We start from the raw sequence: 14,745 nt of genomic DNA, 5'->3' as shown, positions 1-14,745 counted from the left end.
ATGGAAAGTCATAGCCTTATAGCCCCTCTCAGGGGGACCGCCCATTCATCACCAGACCCCATTCCAACTGCGCTTACTGAGGACGGGCTGGGTGGGTGCAGGCTACCTTCATGTACCCCCGTGGGAGCGGAGTGGGGCTGAGGGCACTGAGTCTTGCAGGGGAGGTTTGCCACTGGCCCTAGCCGCACCGCTGATGTGGACCGTGGGAGTCCTGGCGTCAGGGCCAGACCCTTGGCCTCCACCGTAGTTGCCCTCAGCAGGTCAGTGAGGCCGTGTGGCCAAGAGCCTCAGAACGTGATCGCGTCAGGAGTTTGGGCTGGATTCTTGTTCCGTCAGTGGGGTTGGGCGCTCACCCTGCAGAGCGACCAGGCCGTGGAGGGCTCAGCCTTGGCCTTGGCAGAGAGTGAGCTCTCCTCACTGTCTGTGGCACCACCTGCGCTCACCTCCTCAGACCACATGAGCAAGCAACCTGCCCAGGCTGGTGGTCACACTAGAAACGGAGAGCGTTGGAATGCAGGACGCCAGGGCCTAGGGCCCCAACCCATCTCAGCCCCAAGTGACCGCAGGGCCTGGCCCTCGGCAGCCCTCTGCTGTCCTCCTGGCCTCTCTGTACCGACAGGTGGTTAACAAGCTTTTCCTCCCTGTTGGACCCGATCAGCCCATGTCACTTTCCTGAGCAACTAAACCTGAAGGGAAGCCACGCGCAGTGAGCCATCGGGAAGTGGGCACATGAGGACCAGGGTGGCAGGCAGGCCCAGGGTCCCGGGAGGGCTTTGGAGGGCCAGAGGTCGTGAGGATGTGGGAGAAAGGCAAAAGGCTCAGACAGGAGGAATACCAGCGAGGCCTCCTCTTCTGCTGAGTGCTGAGGGTCGCCTCTGATGAGGGGCCACACCTGACCCTCAAAGGGGGATTCTGGTATCTGGGAAGCCAAAGGCCCATATTGGTTACCTGCTGGTGTGTAACAAACTACTCCAAATTCAGGGCCCCCCTGGCTGGACCTTCCTGGCTCAGGGCCCCTCATGAGGTTACAGTCAATGTCAGTCAGGCCTGCGGTCATCTGAAGGATCCACTTCCACGGTGGCTCATTCATGTGGCTGACATGTCAGCGAGGGCCCTCGGCTGGAGGCCTTAGCTCTGTCCACATGGGCCTCTCTATTGGGGTGCTGGAGTGTCCACATGGCATGGCGACTGGCTTCCCCCAGAGTGAATGATCCAAGAGGTCAAGGCAGAAGTCACTTGCCGCCATTCCATCACATACACTGTGGATCAAGGACGTGGGTGTCAGGAGGTGGGGATCACTGACGGCCATTTTGGATGCTGGCTACCAGGGCCCTTAGGGGAGAAGGAGATCAGAGGTGGACTGAAAAGTTTATCCAGAGAGCTCTTCTGTGCCCTTGGCTATTTTAAGACAAGGTGCTGGCTTTCCCAGTGAGCTGAGCTCAAGCCTTGTGATTATTATTTTTTTTTACCTTGTGATTATATCTCCCCACAAACCCCAGTCTTGGCTCCTTCCTCCAAAACCTCACACAGCTCTCCTCCAGGGCTTGTAGTCTATGTTCCTCTGCCCCCCACCCCCTCTTCCCCCTTCCATCCCCCCACCCAATCCCACCATCTGATTCTGCTTCCTTCTCCTGACTCAAACCCTATTCCCATAACCCTGTCCCCTCCCCTCCACAGCTAAAAGCTCACAAGGCCGATAGACTAGGGAGCTTACATTCTTTCTCTCTCTCTCTGACTGAGTTGAGGGAGGGGAGTTCTGAGCTAAGGCCCTGGGCAGCACCGGGATGGAACAGAAGGGTACAGCTCTGCTTCCTGTCAACAGTGACAGCAAAGACAAGAGACCCAACCGGTGGCCTGCACCTGAAGGGTGGGTCTGGGAGGCGAGCTGGATGTAGAGCCCAGACAATTCCTGGAGGCTGCAAACCAGAGCCAGCTACCTTCTACTGGGGCTCTGCATGGAGTCGGGTGGAGAAGCTGTAAAAGGCGGAAGCCAGGCTAGATAGGGGAGCAGTTTCCCCTGGTCAGACACCTTCTGGCCTAACACACACGACCACAGCCTGCAGATTGGAAGTCAGAGGCTCCAGTGTCAGCAGAGTTCGAGGCCCTCCTCAGCTCCCAGAGCTCTCCCAGCTCAGGAGGATGGGGTGGAGGGGGCTGAGCATGCCTGAGCCCACTCCTCGGCTCTTGCACAGGGCAGCATCCTGGACTCTCAGGGAAGATGGGAAGGGGGAGAGGCCAAGCCCAGGCTGGCACCAAGGCCCAGCCAAGCAAGGGGGACATACAGGGAAGCTAAAGTGAACAGCTGGGGACAGCAAACCCCAGCTTTGGAGGGTGGGCTCCCCAGAAGCCCAGCCTGAGAGTGGGGAGGGAAAAGCAAGAGCAGTCTTAGCCTTACAACGTGGAGGAGTGCCAGTCAGATAAAAATGCTTTTGCCTAAGATAAAGGAAGGGGGAGGATGATTTCTAAACACATCTGGATGCACTGGCGGGGTTGGGAGGCAGAAGAGATCCCAAACTTCAGAAAACGGAGCCACGTTCTTTCTGGCTTTGGAGTCCACTCCGCCACGGGGGTTGCTGCGCTCTGACACTTTACATCTAGCTTTGCAATTAAACTTAGCCACCACCCTTCTTTGGGCAAAGGAAGAGCCCGTGGGAGGGGGAGCTGACCCGGGATTAACAAATTGCCTCAGAGGGTTCATGAACAAGCCAGGAACCACCGAGGCGCCGGGACTCCTGAGACCATTTGCGTTTGGGTCCCCGTCCTGCTCCAGCAAGGGTTCCGGTGCCCTCCCTTGGACAGAGTTCTCCGTTCTTCCGCTTGGGCACCAGTTATGAAGCAAATGCATTCAGGCATGAATGTGTGAAAAGGTCAGGTCTGCGTAATAGGGACCGGGGGGGTCTGTGGCAAACTGGAGAGTGACTGGAGGCATCCACCTTGAAAAAAGTTGTTCTTTAAATATCATAGTGGCCAAATGAATCGTGGTTGCCAGATCAGGCCACCAGTTTAAAACTTAAACAGCTTCGATGAGATGAAAACAGACCCCAAGTTATAACCCTATAACCCATATAGACATAGCTATGCTCTTTACGCATACATGTGCATGCACGTGCACGCGTGCACACACACACACACACACCTGAAGTAGTGCTCTGGGCCTTTAAAGAGTCAAATTGTTGCTCATTGCCCATTATGTGGGCCCAATGAGTGGTTTCCCTGAAGTCCCTTTCAGGGAACTCGATGTTCCCTCCGGCCCCAACCCGCCCCACCCAGCTCCCTCTCTGGTCCCCTCATGGACCACAGAGGCTCTATACTGGGTGCCAGGATGGAAAAGGCAGTCAGAGAGGAAGGGTTGTAGACACACTGCCTCCAGAAGAGGCCCCCCAGCCCCTACCCGCCCCCTTAGCACCCCCTGCCCCACCTCCCCACTGCTGAACAGGCTGTGAGCATAAAGCCAAGGGATCTGGAGCAGCTGAGAGTCCTGGTGAGTTTATGTGGGGAGGGCAATGGTGTCTGCAACTACAGAGATCAAGACTGAGGCTCAGGGCTCAGTGAGCTGGGGAGAGCTGGTGTCCCCTCAGTGTGCAGAACAGGGCAACCGCCTACAACAGACAACGTCACAGTCCAGGCTGAAAGGGCCCAGGCTCAAAAGCACAGCGCACTCTGGGGAGGAGGCAGGGAGCTGAGGAGCCTGGCTGACCTTAGTCCCCATGCCCTTGCAGCTGGGCTCCCCCAAAACAAGCCAGCCGTACTGGGGAGCCCTGCTGAGGCCACGGGTGGATATAGGAAGTATTTCGTTTCCAGAGGGCGTGAGCTTACACAGGAAAGAAATGCTCAGCCAGCCAGTCAGCGAGGGCAAGGGTGAGAGCCCCAGAGGCTGAGGCAGGGCCAGGGAAGGCGGCTCTGCTCCCATCTGCCACCAGGTGGCAGCAGAAAGCAGCACACCTGCACCACAGGTCCCCCAGGGTCAATCTGGCTGAAGCAGTTTCTCTCTATCCCTTTCTCTGGACCTCCTTCTCCACCCACTAGCTAGTCCTACCAAAGCGAGCACAGATGTGCAGAGCAGTCTGAGGGAGGCAGAACCCAGGGGTCTGGATGTCTGGTTGTGCCCAGCAGAGAAGCCCTGACAGATCACGGGGAAGGATGCTGGGTGCTCTGAGGGTGGAACTCACCCTGGCTGGACCATAGATTTTTACTCTGGCTACTGGGCAGTGACTCTGGGTGACATCTATCCATGCATCACCGCAGATGGCTATCTATAGATATATAGGTGTATACAGGCAGCTTCCCTTCTTCCAGCTCCCACGTCCTGCCCCAGGCCACCATCCCGAAGTGGCCCTCCCCCACCCCTACTCCTTCTCCTCTTTTGCCTTTGGGAGGACCTGGCATCATTTTACGGCGACCTGGGGAGAGGAGAGCATCCCACACGCAATACCCCCCTCTCTGCGGGAGACCAGCGGGCTTTCACACACTCCGAGGAATCTCCGGAGGCAGAGGAGATGGAAAATGGCAAGAACGAAAGGGTCCAGAGAGGAAATCTGGTCAGAGGAGTATGGGCTGGCAGAGGAAATGCCAAGGTAGGGATGCCAATGTGGGGAAAGCTGCTCAGCACTCTACAGAGGAGACCCTCTCCCTCCCACCCCAAGACAGCAGACTAAACAGGAACAGGGCGAGGCAGAGAAGACTAGCACAGGGTAGCAGGCGATCCATACATGCTTGTTAACTAAGGCAGGAGGATTTCATGGGAAGAACCCTGGCCTGAAAAAAGGAAACCAGGTTTTAGGCATAGCTATGTGAACGTGAAAAAGTCACTTTCTCTTTGGTCCTCAGTTTCCTCACCCATGAAGTCAGGAGGCTGGACAAAAGCAGGGTGGCAAATGGAGCTTCCTGGAGCACTGTATTTGGAAGGACTGTGAGGTGGGAAAGACTCTGTAATCAATTAGCAATGTCTGCCTCAGGCACAGGAAAGCACAGAACAGTCTAGGGATCATCTCTAAGTTCCTTCCATTCTAATGCTCTGTGAGTTGAAGACACATATTGCAGGAAGAGTGTGGAACCAGGGACACCTTGAGAGGCCTCCAGGAAAACTCAAGACCATGATGGCTTGTGAAGGCTTTTTGTTTCTCTAATTCCTTCCCCATGGACTCCAGAACACCAAGCCTAGGGAAGGACCCCCTCTAATGGAATGTCAGAATCCAATATGGCGTGTTCAGTTGTCACTTCCAACACGTTGCGTTCCATCAGGCTCTCCAAGTCAAAGTGTGATACGTATTCCCGTCAGCGCTACCCTCCCAACGCGCAAATACAGGAAGCTGGAACACCCCTACAGTGGGAGCTCCCACACAGCGTAATGTGTTAGAATCAGATGGTGGACTCAAAAAAGACCACCCTCCTTTATAAATAAGAAGGTATGTTCCAACAGGATGGCGTGTTGCAGCGGGACCACCTCTCGCCCTCCAGAAGGAGCTGCCCCAGCTGAGGAGAGAGAGCGGCCTGGCCTCTGGCTGGGGGCGCCCACGGACATCACAGAGGTTCCCAGCCAGACAGCGGTGAGGGACAGAGGCGAAGGCTGTCCACTGTGGTGGCCCTGACAGAGGTTCCTGGCCCCATAGCCACCCGGCTGCTGCCCACATCCTACAAGTGGGTCTCCTTCTCCCCAACTATTAGCCCCTCCCTTGCTGCAGAAGGCCCGCCGTCCTGGCTGGTACCACCATCCAGGTGTTTCTTGGGCTGTGGCAGGCTGGGGTCAGGGGTGGTGAGCTGTCGCAGGCGCTGTGGAGACAAGAGGGAACAAATGGGTGCCACTGGTGAGAAAGGCACAGATGTTCCATCCTGTTTGTAACCCCAGGGCCCAGGTCAGGGCCAGACACATGGGGGTGGTCGGTAGAATCCGAGTGAATACGGGAATAAATATTTTGAGAAGAGAGAAGAGACAATACCATGGTGACTAGGACCAGGAACTGGCCAGGTTCCCGTCCTTGCTCTCTTACTAACTACCTGTGCAATTGTAGGCAACCCATTTAACCCCTCTGTGCCCTATCTGTACAACGAAGATAATAATAGTACACAGCTCAGAGAACAGTGCCTGGCAAAGGTAAGTTGATCAATAAGTGCTTATTTTGGTTCTTCTTACTATTACTATTATAATGTGATCAGTAAGTCCCTACTTTATAATATATATATATATATATTATAATATATATATAATAAAATATATATTATATATATATAATAAAAATATATATATAATAAAAATATATATTATATTATATGAGTAGTAGTACTACTATTATTACTGGTATTGGTACCATCTCCTCCCCTTGCTTCTTGCCTTGAATGCAGATGTGATGACTGGAATCACGACAACCTTCTTGTGACCATGAGGTGGTGAGCATGATGATGAAGACATGCTCAGACAGAGGTGCAGAAATATAGGAAGAGTTTGGTCCCTAGTGACCTCTTTAAGCAGCTGAACCAAATGCCAAAAGCATCCATCTCTGGTCCTTCTCGATGTAAAAAGAAAATAAGCCTATTTGCTTATTGCAGGTTGGGTTTTTCTGTAACTTATAGGCCTGTTAGATTTTTACAAGTGTAATGTCTTTGTGGGACATGCTCTATCCCCTTCCAGGAAGGCGTGTCTTAAATTCTAAACAGGGAGCCTCTGCATATGGCTCCCCAGAATTAAGATAAGAAAAGAAGCCAGGAGCCTGTGTATGAAATGAACCATGATAGCTGGTTATTAGTTTCCTGGGAGCAAGGAATTTGTGCTCTCTAAATCTCTGTGTCTGGGTGCCTTTAAGTTCTTGTTGTGACTCAGTTTCCTCCTTAAGTCTCTGACAGTTTACCCTTGGTCAACCTGCCCACATGATCTGCTGGAGGTCAGATTCTGAAGGTCTAGGACTCCAGGACTTTTTAAGATTTCTGAAAATGAAGCCATTGGACCGGTCTTCAAAGATTCCATGAGACCAAAGGGTTGCCCCACGCTCAGAGCTGGGCTCCACCCATGGTGTCCTGCCTACAACCTCTCTCAGCAACCCCCTTTCATGCATCACTTGCTCTGGCCCCTACCTTCTTGAAGGAACCCTGGGTCTTCAGAAGGGTGATGATGATAAAGAGTGGGACGCAGACCATGGAAGAGAGAGCCAAGAACCAGCCGATGGAGTAGCCCCAGGGAGGGTACACGTAGATGTTGTTGTATTTGAGAGGTGTGTACTTGCTCAAGGAGAAGAAGAAGGTGGCCTGGAAGGAGGGAGAGGTGGATGCAGATGAGACAGAGAGCCCTTGAAATCTTCTCTTCACCTGCTTCAATATCCAGGGACAGAGGACAAGTTAATGCACTGTGGTGCATCACTGAGGTAGACTAGTAAAAGCCATTACAAACCCTGGGCCAACGCATGCCCCCCCCCCCCCCAAGGACTGAGACAGGAGGAGCTCTGAAGAAAGGAGGGAAGGTGGAGGAGCCCTCAGCAGGCAGACAGAAAGAGACCACTAACTGGGAAGTCGGGCAGCAGATGGCGGTGCTGAGAGAAAGGAATGGAGCAGGAAATGGAATGAGGCAGGGGAAGGAGACAGCCCCCGAAAGGAAGGGCAGGAGAACCAACCTAGAAAGGGAAATGGACCAGCCTCCCCAGGTAACTGGATAGGCAGGGAAGCAGCCCCAGAACTCAGGCATCCTGTTCCCCATCCCCGAGTCTTCTGGAGGCAGGAGGGTAGCTGGGTGGGCACATACCAGGCAAAGTCCAGGGGTCAGAAAGAGCCAGGAGATCTTCACCAAGGGCCATGGCCTGTAGCCAATCATGTCCTCAACGTTGTCATAGAAACGATCTGCCCCTGCCCAGGTGCGGTGGGAGAAAAGTGCGAGAACAGGAGGAAGGAGAGAGCTTGTGGGTATTTGGGGAGGACTCACCTGGCTTTGCCCTCTTCCCCCCACCCTGTGAGGGGAAACTGGATCAAGGCACGTGAATGAGATGGGTCCCTGGCACCCCAGCCACAATGCAGGGAGCGAGGAGGGAGAAGGGGCTGCCACCAAAAAGCTGGGAGCCCTGGAGAGAGTCACCCAACTTCTCGGTGCAATCCTTCGTCCCCTTGTCTAGGGATGAAGACCCTAAATCCTAACCACAGAGGAGGGTGTGGGCCTAAAATGGCACAATGGCTAGCAAATGCTCATTTATCTATGCCGCAGAGATGAATTCGGTTTCAAGTCAAAACAGCAAAACAGCAAGGGTCCCACTGTGCCAGCTTAAAACGCTAAACTCACATAGGGCCAGAAAGCCACTGGGAAGGGAACAACAGTCTAGACTCTGGAGGAACCACTCTGCGTTGTCAGGAAAGCACGGCAAGAGGCTTGATCTGTGTTTGTAGAAACACTGACTGGTTTTGTTTACTGTCCTTGTTTGCTCCAGATCCAGGCCCACCCAGTCCTCTAAGGAGGAGAGAGCTACCGATCGGGAAAGACCCTTGGAGGACCTCTCTGGCCCTTCCTCAGCAAAGAAATAACTTCCCACTGATCACCGGTGTGCAGGAAATGCCCCCATTAGGGAGTCATTCCTTTGACTTGCAAATTTCTCCCCCAGCTAACAACCAGATACTGCTGGGAGGGTGTAAACTATTACAGTTCCTCAGCTCTTTAGAACTCACTGTGATGGAGTTTATCAGATCCTCTTTGGGAGCAAGTTCTGAGAAGCAGCAGAGGAAAATCAGAAAGACATCAGATGCTTGAGGTGAGAAGAGAGGAGACATGTCCAGGGAGAGGGAGGACACCAGACAGGAAGGCTTAGGGTAGCAAAATAAAAACCTTCCTACTCGCGGCTTTCCTACTCATGCACACTACATGGCACCCCCTATCCTCTCTGCCCCGAGCCTTGTTACACTGACAATGCGTTCCCCCAACTTGGTGCGGTGGAGCCCAAGGGTCCTGGGTATGACGATGCCTCCTCCACGTACTAGCTGTGTGAGCTCAGGCAAGAGACCTACCTCTCTGAGCCTCGCCTCCCCCTGCAAAGGGCTGCTGTGTGAGCTGCGAGATTATGTATGCCACAGTCAGCAGATTGCTTGGCATTCAGCAGTGCATTGACTCAATGCATAAAGGATCCCCCCTTACTGTCATCAGGACTGGCTAGTCACCCCAGCACTGAGGGGGGCTGGTGGTGGAAGTCAAAGGAAGGCAGAATTTCACTTCCGCAGAAGAAAGGAATGCATAACAGCCACAAGAAAAACTACCTCAAAAACAGGGGAATGAGTTTCCTGTTCAGGGAAGTATTCAAGCAAAGTCTGGGTGATAACCTAGAAAGGGAATGTGGGGATGTGGGGATGCTCAGACAAAGTGGCCCTAAAGCTCTCTTCTGGCTAGGATTCCCACTGGCAAAGGGCTTCCAGCAGCTTCTGTATCAAGAAAACTGTTCCCTGTTGTTTCTAATTCCTCTCACTATTGCGGGAAATCAGTTTTGTAGAAACTACCTTAACCCAGCTCTATGTGCGATAATGAGAAATGCCCGGGTTCTCAGCGATGGATGAACGTCCCAGGGCAGCAATACAAAGACCTATAGAAACCAGAGGGCCGGCACAGCCCATCTCTCCTCCTGGGCAGATCACGGCCTTCTGGGGGGGACGGGGCAGAGGCTCCTCCTCCCTCTCCTCCCTCCACTTACCGTACACCCAGCTGATGCAGAGCACTTCAAACATGGCCAGGAAGAGCAGGCATATGCCACTGGAAGCGTAATAATCAAACAGCTGGAAGATATACATCCCGCCCTGCGGAGAAGTCAGTGGAGCTAGGCAGGGCCTTGGCCAGGGTGCGCAGGGGACACGCTCCGCAGCGAGAGTGCAAACACCCAGCTGGGCCCCCATCCTGCGCAGCCCGTGGGAAGTCACTCCTTGCAACTAAAGGGAGTTGGCCTTGCCTACCCCTGCCCCCAGGCCCCTCATCTGACCTCAGGACAACAACTTCTGACAGCTTCAAAGACCTTGGCAACCGTGGGACATACACTGTTTCTTCTGCCCAGCATCCTATCTCGTAACGTAGAAGCTGGCACCACCTCACTCTGAGTGTTCTCCTCTCCCTGCTCCAGGCTGGAAGCAGAGCCAGTGCTGGACACTCACCATGTTCTTGGGAGACGGTCCCTCTCTTTCCTTGGGGGTTGGAGGGGTGGCGGCAGGTCAGCCTGAAGCTGTACCAGCGTTCTTTACTATCAGGAGGGCAATCTGGCTGAGAATGGCATTCCTGACCATGTCAGGAGAGCAGCTGGATCCAACCATACCTGAAACCAATTATCTCTAGACTTTTCAGTTTCCTGGCCCCAAAAAACTTCCTTTTCCACTCAAGCTGGCTAGCATTTGGTTTCTGTCACCTGACACCAAAAGAGCTAACTGAACACAGGTAAGGTTCTACTGTGTGGTCCCTACAACCTCGCTGTGATGAGGGCAGAGCCTGTGTCAACACCACCAAGGAGCCGATGAGGAAGGTGTGCCCCCTGGCTCCCTCACCTGGGTGGGGGCACACACCTCTGCTCACCTCCGTAACCAGGAAGAGCCCGATCAGATAGCACACGACTGCAATGGCCAGGATGAGGAGCTCTCGCCGCCCACTCTTCCGGAGCTGACTGGGGAACATGTCCACGGAGGCTGTCACCAGGCACTCCACACAGACAAACTGCGGGCAGGAGGGGAGCTGGGGTGAGAGGTGCAGCTTGCCCTTTGCCCTGGCCGCCTCTCACCCCACTCACCCATGCTGACGCACAGGAGCACAGGGGTCAAGGGCAGACGTGGGGTGGCCAGCCCTGCCCTGGCCGCATCTCTACAACAGAGGGTTCCAGCGTGGGGGCTGGAGGGGGAGACATGTTCTGTCCCCAAGGCTGGGGGGCAGGGCTGGGCAGCTTGAGCTGAATGGCTGGAAGGAGGCTGGAGGGCCATCTGGGAGGGGGGTGTCCCTGTATGGGGAAGGATCAGGCCTGGGGGGAAAAGGCAGATGGCCCCCTCACAGAATAGGTTGGTCTTGAGACCAGGGGTCACCCAATCAACTGCAAGGACAAGCCCCGGAAAGCGGAGGGGGATCTGGAATGTATGGGCAGTGGGAAAGGAGATGGAGGGAAGGTAATGGCCAGAAACGCAGAAGCTGGCAAGAGGGTCGCCAGGGCAGGGAGGGGTGCGGTGGGGTGGGCGGGGTGACGAACCTGGCTGTCCAGCCCTAGGAAGATGAGCATGATGAAGAAAAGACAGGACCACAGCTGGGATAAGGGCATCATTGTCACAGCCTTGGGGAAGGCGATGAAGGCCAGACCAGGACCTGCCAGGCACAAGGCGCTGTCAGGAGAGTTCCCTCCTGCTCTCACTGCCCTCAGGGAAGAGCCTTCTCCCAAGGCACTGTGTGAGTGTGCATGAGTGTGTGTGTGTGAGAGAGTGTGAGTGTGTGTGTGGAGGAGTGGTGCAAGAAGGGAAAGTAGTTTCATCCATCACTCGGCTCTTCTGGTTCTGGGGAGCTGGTTTGTGCATCCATTCGTGCTTGCAGCTGCGGGTCTGCCCACCCACCCTCAGTCCCCGCTCCCTCCCCACCACCCATGGCTCAGGAGGCCCTCCTCTGTGCCAAGCAGGGCCCACAGAGGCTAAAAAGTTTCCCATCAGCCAGCTCCTGGGACTCCTTCCTGGGACCCTGGTGGAGGGATCTGTGTTCTCCCCTGAGGGCCCAGACAGCAAAGTGGTACCTACCGGACTCGGCCACTTCGGAGATGGGCAACCCCTGCTCCTGGGCCATGAAGCCCAGGATGGAGAAGACCACGAACCCGGCCACGAAGCTGGTGGCACTGTTGAGGAAGCAGAGGGCGATGCAGTCCCTGTGGGGGCGGGGAGGCGGAGGAGCCAAGGGAAAAGAGAGGAAGAAATCCCTCAGGGGCCGAGAGATCCCAAGTCAGTCATTGGGGAGCGGGGAGGGAAAAGGGAAGCGAAAGATTCGGGAGGAGAGGGATGGAAGAGAGAATGGGGGAGGGAGCAAGATCAAGGATCATTGGAAGGTGGGGAGGGAGAAAAAGAGGGAAGAAAGAAATTCAGTCTGGGAACTGAAGCTTTGATTCCCTGGCGACACTCCAGGAAGACCAGCCCCGCCACCCCAGGGTCCCCGGCACCCCATTCCACCAATCACCTGTAGCAGTTGTTGTGGTACTTGTTGTAGCTGCCCAGGGCGGTCAGGCACCCCTGGCAGATGGCGAAGGAGAAGAAGATCTGGGTGCCCGCGTCCATCCACACCTACATGAGACCCCAAGAAAGTGGCAGGGGGTGGGGGGGGCAACTGGCCGTGGCCCCTCAGACCCTGCTGGCCCCTGGGTGTGCCCTCAGGAGTCGCTCACTCGCCACCCTCCACTCACATGTCACTTCACAGGTAGGCCCATTTAAATGTGGCTCTGGGGGCACTCAGGAGACCCCACATACTTGGATTTCTTGGGTGGAGGGGCAGTGCCCAGAACTGAGAGCTCCAGGCTCACTCCAAAGCACTGAGGGCCTCAGGCAGCCAAGACTGGGTCCAAGAGCCACTTCATTAGAATATAAAGAAAAAAACCTAAGACTCCTTGGGGAAGGGGGGTGGGGCAAAGAATGTGCTCAGACAAGTCCTAGAGGAGGAAATAAAAATGCACAGTAAATCTGTGTGGAAATGTCCCACCTCGCAGTAGTAAAAAATAAATAAATTAAAACAATAAAATGATACTATTTTGATCTCTCAGATTATTGTAGATCAAAGGTTAAAATGAATTATTATGGAATTTCTCATGGGCCCCGGAGAAAAAAAGGGTACGTTCCAATACTGGTGGAGAAAATCTATATTTCTCTAAAGCCAGGACATTTCAAGACACTTAAACGCACATATTCTTGGACTTAGTGATTCCAAGTCTGACTATTGTCAGAAAATAATCAGAGATGTGGTCCAAGATTTAAACACAAGGTGTCGATTGCAGCTATATATATGATCATAAAAAAAAAGTGCCTGACCTGAATGTCCAAGAATAAGAGCAGATTGATGACACCTGCCCCGCGTGTGAGTGCTCAGAGGACACGGAGCCTGGTCTATCGTGCGCACTGCCCACTCTGTCCTTAGAGCACTACCTGGCCCTTAACTGGTCCTCAGTACATTTTGGGTGAATGAGTGACTGAATGGATATTATATGCAAGTGTTTAAAATGACATTTACAAATGAATTTAATAACATGGAAAATGCTTACAATATAATTTAAATGAAAAAAGATACATCTCTATATAATTATCTCAACTATGTTAAAACACAGACACACACACACACCAACTAGAAAAAAAGAGTTGGAAGGAAATCTACTAAAATGCTCATAGCTGATTACAAGAGATCTTTAATTGTTTTCTAGTGGGGATACATTGCCTTTATTCTTTTTTTAAAGATTTTATTTATTTGACAGAGAGAGAGCACAAACAGGGGGAGCAGCCGAGGAAGAGGGAGAAGCAGGCTCCCTACAGAGCAGGGAGCCCAATGAAGGACTCAATCCCAGGATCCTGGGATCGTGACCTGAGCCAAAGGCAGACGCTTAACGACTGAGCCACCCAGGCACCAGATATATTGCCTTTATACCAAGAGAAAAGCAACCAGAGATTTCCAAAAGTACAGCTGTGGTTTTGGGTGGGGGACAGCGGGGAACTGGTCCCCAGCACAGCTCCTACCTGGGGGTCCTTGAGGCGAAGCAAATCTGGCTTCAGGTAATAGATGATGCCCTCATAGGCTCCAGGAAGGGTGATGCCTCGGATCAAGAGGATGATCAGCATCAGGTAGGGAAACGTGGCTGTGAAATAAACAACCTGGAGGGAAACAGGCTCAGGTCACCCCTGCTGGGGACACAGCCGCCAGGAGGTGCCAGGGAGCCTATGGCCGTCCTCCTGTCAGCCCTCCTCAGGCAGCAAGAGTGACACCCAGCTCAGCGTCAGACACCTCCTTAGAGACGCCGAGAGGGGCTGAGCACCTGCAACTCTCCACACCTTCCTTTACACATTTTAGCGGGTCTCGGGCTTCGAGGCAGGTAGAGTATGAGATACACATCAGCAGGGCAAGGAGGGAGGAAGGACGGGGAGGGGCACGAGCTTCCAGCCATAATATTTCAAAGACTATTTTAAAATCCAGAATCTGGTCTCCTGGAATCCCTCATCCTGGCTGTTCTCCCTTTGCCCCCTGGTGAGGGCGGGTCCTGGTGACAGAGGGGGAGCAGATCTGCAGAGTGACCTGTGGCAAAACTTAAACTACTTTTCCAGGCTTAAGTCTGGAGGGGCAGCTGTGGCCTGACCTCTGGGATATGGAGACACTCTGAGGGGTCCACTCTGCTCCCTGAGCAAGCTCAGCTCCTTACCGGAGGTGACAGCAATATCTGTGTTATTATCACTGTTACTAGTTTTATTATTATTACAACAATCCCGGGAAGGGGGAGGCTGCCCCCAGAACAGGCTAATCAGAACGGTAAGTATCCTGTCTATTCCTGGCTTTAAAAAGCATGAGTCATCAACCTCAGATTCCCTGGGTTGGAAATAATGGCTCAAATCTGAACTCTCTACATGTACAATAAGCCACTGTTGTCCATTCTTGGCCTGAACCCTTTTGATTATTGGAAACTCACCACTTCAAAGACAGTTCTGTTTGCTGGTTCATACCATACTACAAAAAGCGAGTTGCAAAAGTGTATGATCCTAATTGTGTCATGTACAGACATGATAGATACAGATACACGCAAACACACCTATAAAGGAAACTAGAAG

General features: G+C 53.4%; 1 protein-coding gene across 1 annotated transcript in view; it reads right to left on the bottom strand.

Annotated features, from left to right (window-relative positions):
* Nucleotides 1-5,345: 5,345 nt before the first annotated feature.
* The window catches only part of SLC6A12 (solute carrier family 6 member 12), a 25,618-nt gene continuing 16,218 nt past the window's right edge, over nucleotides 5,346-14,745 (bottom strand). The window contains exons 8-16 of the mRNA XM_081821013.1: nucleotides 13,666-13,812; nucleotides 12,128-12,231; nucleotides 11,698-11,822; nucleotides 11,166-11,278; nucleotides 10,508-10,645; nucleotides 9,645-9,747; nucleotides 7,727-7,827; nucleotides 7,066-7,236; nucleotides 5,346-5,769 (exon numbers count right to left, since the gene is read on the bottom strand). Coding sequence (XP_081677139.1) covers nucleotides 5,632-5,769; nucleotides 7,066-7,236; nucleotides 7,727-7,827; nucleotides 9,645-9,747; nucleotides 10,508-10,645; nucleotides 11,166-11,278; nucleotides 11,698-11,822; nucleotides 12,128-12,231; nucleotides 13,666-13,812 — 1,140 coding nt within the window. The 3' untranslated portion in view covers nucleotides 5,346-5,631. The remainder of the gene's footprint in view (nucleotides 5,770-7,065; nucleotides 7,237-7,726; nucleotides 7,828-9,644; nucleotides 9,748-10,507; nucleotides 10,646-11,165; nucleotides 11,279-11,697; nucleotides 11,823-12,127; nucleotides 12,232-13,665; nucleotides 13,813-14,745) is intronic.

The sequence above is a fragment of the Leptonychotes weddellii genome, chromosome 5 (genome assembly GCF_054177405.1).
Source record: "Leptonychotes weddellii isolate Sample4059 chromosome 5, ASM5417740v2, whole genome shotgun sequence".
NCBI lineage: Eukaryota > Metazoa > Chordata > Mammalia > Carnivora > Phocidae > Leptonychotes > Leptonychotes weddellii.
Note: the sequence above shows the minus strand (reverse complement) of the source record. Positions and strands in the feature narration are given on the sequence as shown.